The following is a 7,795-nucleotide window of genomic DNA, read 5'->3' as shown; positions in this document are numbered from 1 at the left end:
TTGTCGCCAACGGCCGACCGGAGCGTTGGCACCTAATGGCTCGATGTGGCCTCGCATGTGCATCCGGGGAAAAAGAAGCTATGTCCACTAGGACTGCAGGAAGAAAGCTTGTCGTCCTGCATGGAATAAACGCTCACAGATTCGGTTTGAAAACCAGCAGTCTGTTGTCCGTCTTTTGATCTCGCGCCGTCTCTGTGAGGGTTGAAACGAGCCGCGCAGGTAGGCAGCAGGCTCAGAAGAGACACAGGGAAGAGAGGTACTGAATCTTTACTTCCCTCCTTCCACTGCCTTCATCTTCTGAAGCCATTTCGCCCTCTCGCCTCAATCTCCAAGAAAAAACCAAACCTGGTCTCGTAACTACTCCCTGGTTGTGAGGCGCTTTCCCCCTCTAGCGCTGTCGCGACCTTTCGCTCCCGCTTCCTCTGTCTCGGGTGACTGCGCAGTTTTTTTACGGCCTCGGAGCATGCGCATCCGCAGTCGCAAACTGCATTCTGAAACCCAACCCAAGTATCATCCCCTTGGTAGCAACAGCAAGAAGGGAGGTTCCTCCAAATTTCGTTCTGTTGGCTGCCCTTCTCTGTATACACACGTCTGTCGGCGACGGCCTGAGTTCTTTGGTTCCCGGTTTTCTTCCCCACGAAGTGAATCCTTGGTTGTCTCCTTGTCTTCTTCGTTCCGTCAGCGTTGTTTCGCTTTCAGTGTGGCTCCTGTGTCTTTCTCGTCTTCTTCGTGGTGAAGAGAATTACCGTTTCTTCGCAACTTTCCATCTTTCTCAGACCTGCGCACTGACTGCTTCGCCCTGCGTAGCCGCTCTGTCTGGCCAACTGTGAACCACCGGGAGAAAACAACGCGGCGGAAGTGTGGAAAGTGTAGAGAGCTCTGTTTATACGATCACGGGCAGAAAACGTCGGCTTTCATTGCGGTGGATGCGTGTTTAAGTCGCGAAAATCCTCCGCAGACCTAGAAAGTAGTGGCCCCTGGGTCCTTTCTGTCTAGAAGCTCGCGATTTCGTGTTTCGGCTTTCCCCTGCGACAACATGGCGCTCCCTCTCTTGGCTTCCAGACGGTTGTTTTCCTCGTTTGTATTTCGTGGTCAGCCATCCACACTCTCGTCCAACCTCTCCCTTGTGAGAATTCGAGGACTGCACGGAGGGTCTCTCTCCCCCCCCTCCGCCACCCTCCCTCGTGCTGTTCAGCTTTTCTCTTCTCGAATCGCTTTCAGCACGGCCGCAGCGGAGGATTCTGGTGCAAGCCAGACTCTGGAAGGCCGATACGCTTCTGCTTTGTTTCGCGTGGCCAAGAAGAAGAATCAGCTGGAGAAGGTCTACGGCGATCTGGAGAGCGTGCGAAATGCCCTCAAGGACAGCAGCGAATTCCGTCTCTTTGTAGACAGCCCTGCGGTGTCTGTGCAGCAGAAGCTGGACGTGCTGCGACAACTCGTCAACCGCTATAAATTCGACCCCCTCACGGGCAACCTCCTCACGACTCTCGTTGAGAACAAAAGACTTCCCATGCTTGCTCGGGTCGCCGACGCGTTTGACGCCATGTACAGAAAAGAGAAGGGAGAAGTCAAGTGCCTTGTCACCAGCGCCAAGGTAAGGAGGGCTCCCGGAGAGACCCTGCAGAGAAGGCGAGACGACTTCGACGGCCGCGTCTCCCATTGCCGTCACGTTTCGCGGTTTTGCCTCCAGTATCGTTTTTGTGGCACAGCGTAGTACGTGATTAATGGACGTCGATACATGCATGCAGAGAGAAAGAAACTATGGGCATATAATTCGTGATGATGCGACGGTGTATGAAATATTTCGCACGTGCAGACGTCAATCTATGCACGGGAGGAAACGTCCCTCAACGTTCGTCTCCCGTCAAGGTGCAGCGAAACACTCGTGTATAGAGAAAAAGTAAACTCCCTTCTTTACTTACCAGTGAGTCTCCTTATCTACGCAAGAATTTAGAAAGTATGATTGTGCGCGGCGTGTATCAGAGCGTACCGATGTTTAGATGCCTTCTTATGTGTAGTAATATCAAACTCCATGCTGACCTGTTCAGTCAGATGGTGTAGCCAGTGGGGTGTGGTCTAGATGCCGCTTTCGAAAATCCTGAATTGACGTTTCTGCTGCTTGACCGTATGTTACCCTTTGAACCAGCCTTTATCGGCACAACAACAGAAAGAGATCGTCGCGGCGTTGCAAAATAGAGCAGGAACCCAGGCGCGCCTTATCATCGACTATGCTGTCAGCCCTCAGATTATGGTAAGGAAATATTGATTTGGCCTCGGCGACTTCCAAAACCACTGGCGTTCTGCTATAAGTGTCACCTCCATTCTGCATAGCTTTTGGTCTCTCATGCACATAGGTCGTTACACTATGATGAGTCCCGTAAGAGTGAGGCAGTGTCAGGTTGAAGTTTCGCGTCCCGATTTGAGATCAGGAGATGATAAGGCGGGGAGAGAAGGGGTGGCGGTGATGTCCGAATACTGTGCATGAATCAATCGATGTACAGTCGCCACTTCGACGATCTGAGAGAAGTACGCGACTTAGTTAATCTCAATGGAGAGTCTGTTGAGTGCACTGACGGCGTTTTCCTGGGCACTATGAGTGTTCAGCGTTGTGGGTGCGAAGGCGGGATGAAACGTGGGCAGCAGGACTGTGTGTTTTGTGTGTGATCTCTTCCTTCCACGCTAGACACTGCTGAATCATTCTCTGTTTTTTTTTATGTTCAACCTTTTTTGTAGGGAGGCTTGGTTGTGCGCTTGGGCGAGCAGGTCCTCGACTTCAGTGTTGCTACGCGCCTCGATCGCTTGCAGTCGCAGCTGCTGGCTCCTCTTTAAGTTCTTCAGAATGGGTGCTCTTTTAAACAGCGTCCGTGGTAGTGCACTTTCGTGAACAGTGGTGGTCTGCCCTTCACCAAGTGAAACGGAATCAGAGCATATAGAGAAACAGCTGGCTTGCTGTTCCTCCTGTGGAACGACGCCGAGTCAGGTTGCCTTTGCGTGTGTGATTCCGTTCATCGGTTCATTTTTGAAGTGGCTTTGACGGCCGTATGCGTGCTAACCGTAACCCTGGAACAGAAACGGATTTAGGAATTCAGAATGGATTCCTTGTCCGGTGAAAGAAAATCACTGAATCGCTGTTTAGATACCAACTTTAAATTGTGTATGCCGTGGCTACTCGTTAGCACCACTCTTTGAGCAAGCAAAGAACCATGAAATGTTTCTGAAACTATGGAGACAGTATCAACCCCATTTGCTGGTGCGATTTCAAGGTTCTCCACGCTAAACATCTCCAGGAGATAGGATGGGACCACACACATCCACTGCTGACAAGCAGCTCACCTCGTCGAGCCTCATTTGGCAACAGCCTCCCAGGCGGACGGTGTTTTCATCAGCCGCGATGAATTGATTGTATGTTGTGATTATAGTGGATCCTCTGATTGTATGTCGACGAACTGCGTGCGATATAGTCACTGCTTTCATCACCAACTTATGTATCTTTTTGGAAACATTCGGCATCACCAACACACGGCTACTAATTGGGTAGCCACAATTTTCAAATGCGTTTCCGGAATCCGCGGCGACTGCGGAACAGGTTTTCACGCCAGCATTCTACATGGAACACTACGATCCGTAGACATGCCTCACTCGTACGTGCGAGCCGCATGCACTACGCGGGCGTAACAAGCAAGCACAGGTGACATTGAGTCTAATGGATACGAAACGGTGTCTCTCGGTATCGAGATCTTCGTGGGAACATAGTTATGCCGATTTTTCGGGTGTCGCTTCTCCTCGGAATGGGGCGTAGCGACGTCGCCTGCTGCGTATTTGCGGAGTTTTTGTTTTCCTACTCTACACGGGGCATGTGCACGCGAACTTGCATACATTTCGTGGGCAGCGGGTGACGCCCAGCTCATTGACAAACTCCGCGTAGGAAACGCGTCCATCCATGGATGTGTCGTAGCGCGCAAGTAAAGCCTTGGCTTCATTCTCGGAAGCGTAGACGTTATTGTCACGGAGCGCGCTTTTGAATTCGTCAACTGTGATATATCCATCATTGTCTCTGAGAACCAAAACACACAAATCACTGACTAGTCGAAGATGATAAAGAAACTGCTTTTATGGCTTCGAGCCCCCGTGAAGTTGACATCAGGTTTCGGCATTCTTCACTTTCGTCAGCGCATGAGTCATTACACAAGGCTTTCAACGTCGTTGCCTTCTGTCAGCAGACCGGAGCCCGCCAACCCGCAGTGGTGCTGTATCTGCATGGACACTGCGGACTTCCTTGTTTTTTGAGAACTGCAATTGGTCAAGAAGCATTTGCAACCGAAAAGGAATCCTGACGCTGCACACATCGTGTTAGCTACGGTCATGAGAACTGGAGCTACCACAGAAGTGATCCCACACTGAGATATCTCGTCTGTCGGAAGTGGCATGTTGAGGGTGCACATGAGTTGGCTGGTTCACGCTTACTTGTCAAGCAACTTGAAAGTTTGCCACAAATTCTGAGACGCGAATTGATGCCTCATCGATTCAGACTGCACTTCAGACTGCACAGTCAGCAGAGAGAAAAGGAGACACCACACTGCCTGATCTGGAGATGGTAATCGCCTGAAAGCTCTTTCACATGTCTCTTCAGTGTCTTTGAATGTGCGCATCTATCGAGTTTGTGAATAATTGTTGCTAGGACCCCTGGTGAAGTGACAGGTACACGGTGATGCTCTTTCTGAAAATCGAACCGGAGGGAGTGTGGTCTTGTCCTCACCACAACGAGGAGGTGAAAGACCTCGGCCACCAGATTTCGTGTTTCGGTCGACATGTGTTTCTGGGGACTCATGCACTGGTACTGCCTGTAATCCGGAAGTCGGTTCTGCATGATGTCAGCATAGCGTTGATCCTTCGGCATGAAAGCGTTGCAGATGTCGACGTATCGGATTTTGCCGTCTCCAGCTTTAGAATATTGCTTGATAAACAAGTGAGCTTCATGGGGTGTGACATGAACATGGAGAGCACTCATAGCATCCTCCACTTCCCTCGCTGTCGAATACCCTTTGCCAGCGGTGTCGAACAACCTCCAGAAGTCGAGCAAATTGAAATCTGGTCTCATTGAAAGGCTCTTCCTGTATTTGTCCAGCTTCCGCTCCATCTCGATCTGATGTTCGAATGCGTGCGTCACCTCTCGAGTGGGACTGCACCGCGGGCTTCTTATGCCAGGACAGTTCCGGCGTGACAAGGATCGTGCATACGACCCAAGCGACCTGTATGGTCGGTCGGTGCACAGCGGCGGACTCAGACTTCGCGCCAGCACTCGGGAAACGTCAGGAAGGAATTCGTTTTTTCCCGACGCTGGGCACGAAGTTTGGCCGACGGAGCAGTGACTGACGGGGCAAACGCAGATGTGGTAGCCACACGTTCTACAGCAGGTTTCGTAGCTGGCGCTCGTTGACGGGCGACGCCGCGCACTTGTGCCCTGTATGATCGCGAGCGGACGAAAAGAGGGAACACGATGGAAAAAAGGTGAAAGCCATTCCCTGGAAACGCTTCCACGTAATACTGCCGCCAATACCAGTAGTTTGTTGCTCGAACAAAATTCAGTGCCACCTGCGTCGATACAAACCCTATTGCATGTGAGTCCGAAATTTCAGATGTCACAGAATATATTGGCTTTGGAGCTACGTAAAACTACGGATTTCCCTTTCGTCGAATGAGGTCGGTAAGTGTTTCAGGGACACGCCTGGTTAGCACCTTCCGAATTTTTCGCTTACGCGCAAGTAGCACCGCCAGGCATTCGCTGAAGACGGTCGAGCTAGAGCCAGTGAGCAGGTGCGAGGACAGAGGGGGTCTCTGCAGACGCAGAGAGATGCGTAATGATGGTGATGCGGTTCCTGGAAGCATACAGTGGGCGGCAAAAAGCTTGTTTGTTGCGTTACAGGACACTCTGGCACGGTGGAGCTATAGCTATTTGTTAGTAGCCCTTCAACGAGTTCTAGATATGACAGTTTTCCGTCTCGGTCCCTGCACGGAGAAGCAGATTATGAAAAAAGCACTGAACAAATTTATGTCTTTAAGGAATGGTTGAACGCAGCCGCTGCAAAAAACCCACGGTTGGAGCCATGAATGAGACTCGGAGCAACGAATGACTCCATTGAATATTCGCCCTATAGATCATGTTAACAGTTTGCACGTACTAAAATCGAACCTCCGGTGGTGCTTTACCTTACGTCACCTTCCCAAACACTCACCGATCCATGCGGCGGAAAATGAGCTCGAGGTCACATGCGGTCAGGTGATGATTGTGCGCCTCTGAAACCTCGGCAAGAGATGCAGGTGTGACCTGTCCCGTAGAGGGTTCTTCCAGGTACCGGAATGCTAACAGCAGCTTGAAATCGGGACGACTGAAAAGCACTTTGCGCCGAACTTCAAGCTCACGGTTGACTTCTATCTCTTTCATCAGGAGGTTCGCCAGTAAGAAGCAACAGTCATGGGGAAGATGCTCGTGCAATCCGCAGTCACCCCGTGATATAAGGGAAGATCGAATTGCGGCGTCCACTGGCATCAATGCGTTGAGGAACCTGTACATGCAGCGCATCATCCATGCAACACGGAATGGTTTGATATGGTGAAGAGTTGATTTCATCCTAGGCAACCCAGTAGCTTCCCAGTAAGAAGAAAAAATAGTGAGACTTATTCAGTGCACCGGCACCGCACTAGGCAGCGTTATTGACTCCTAATTAGCAAATGGGGCCATTGCTTCTGAATGAAATATGCAGTGTCGGTGCGGCTTCAGCTTGATGTCTGTACGTTAGACAGTGATATAGCTATAGCAAATGTAATTGAATGCCCCTCCAGTCGACGATCGCAACTGTCTCCGAGACCTTGGTACCGACACCAGAGTCAGAAAAAGAATGTGAACACTCAGTTCGTTCCCTGGCTATGTGGGGGGAAACGCCGTGAAACTGCAACCAAACGATGTAATACGTTGGACATACTCGGAGTAGCATATGCGGCCGTCGCCGTTCAAGTCCAACTGTCGCACGAGATGGAACACCTCAGACTCTGTTACGAGGGCGTTGTGCTGGCGAAGAAAGTTCAGCAGGTCTTGCCCTGAACACGCATCCCGGAAATCAGTCACGAGCATTGGCACTCATGACGTAGCGAACAGAGGGTTAAAACTTCCCGTTGGGTCTTTTCTTCTAGCCAAAAGGCCTCCAAGTCCCTCTGTCGTGCTTGTGCCACATCCAGTAAATTGCTCTTGCCTTCGAGTCGCAACAGCTTTTACTTTTTTGTGCAGGAATATGAATATCTGTCAGTCACCTGTTAGGTACCCATTGCCGAAGCTGTCCACTGCCCGGAAAGCGGCATGGGGACTGAAGCATTCATATTCGCATAGTCGTTGTCTCAGTCGATCCAGCTGGATGAGCACAAGTTTTGCAAATGAAGGACAGAATGAGCGGATCTAGCTGACGACACTGTTGCTCTGTGCGTCGTCACTGATACGGATACCAGTCAGCTGCGACTTCCGATGTGGGAAGGGAAAAAACTCCAGATTCACTCCGGCAAAACCATCTGCCCACGAGTTCTACAAGGAATATCGATTAAGCGTTTCTTCCTTAGTGGACTTGGTGCATAGCTGTATCATTTCTCTGCTTGGTCGCATTGAACGTGGTGTATAGGACAACCAGTGCATCAGCGCAAAAACGAATTAAGTCGTCTCTTTCAAAATAATTGATGATGACGTGCATCAATGTGAAACGCCCACACCAACTTCAAACGGACTAGCGTAGTGCAGAAACATATTGAACTA

General features: G+C 50.6%; 2 protein-coding genes across 2 annotated transcripts; one reads left to right on the top strand and one right to left on the bottom strand.

Moving 5' to 3' along the window:
* Positions 1–488: 488 nt before the first annotated feature.
* On the top strand, positions 489–2,829 carry TGME49_284540 (ATP synthase F1, delta subunit protein; the record flags this gene model as incomplete). Its single annotated transcript, XM_002369111.2, has 3 exons — positions 489–1,594; positions 2,147–2,251; positions 2,734–2,829. The coding sequence occupies exons 1-3, from the start codon at positions 1,037–1,039 to the stop codon at positions 2,827–2,829; spliced, it is 759 nt and encodes a 252-aa protein (XP_002369152.1). The 5' UTR covers positions 489–1,036.
* A 1,014-nt stretch (positions 2,830–3,843) lies between these two features.
* Positions 3,844–5,137, bottom strand: TGME49_284550 (EF hand domain-containing protein; the record flags this gene model as incomplete). Its single annotated transcript, XM_002369112.1, has 3 exons — positions 3,844–4,054; positions 4,465–4,541; positions 4,757–5,137. 3 exons carry the CDS (start codon positions 5,135–5,137, stop codon positions 3,844–3,846), a joined length of 669 nt encoding a protein of 222 aa, XP_002369153.1.
* Positions 5,138–7,795: the final 2,658 nt, after the last annotated feature.

The sequence above is a fragment of the Toxoplasma gondii genome, chromosome V, assembly GCF_000006565.2.
Source record: "Toxoplasma gondii ME49 chromosome V, whole genome shotgun sequence".
NCBI classification, from domain to species: domain Eukaryota; phylum Apicomplexa; class Conoidasida; order Eucoccidiorida; family Sarcocystidae; genus Toxoplasma; species Toxoplasma gondii.
This window is presented reverse-complemented; position numbering and strand designations above follow the sequence as displayed.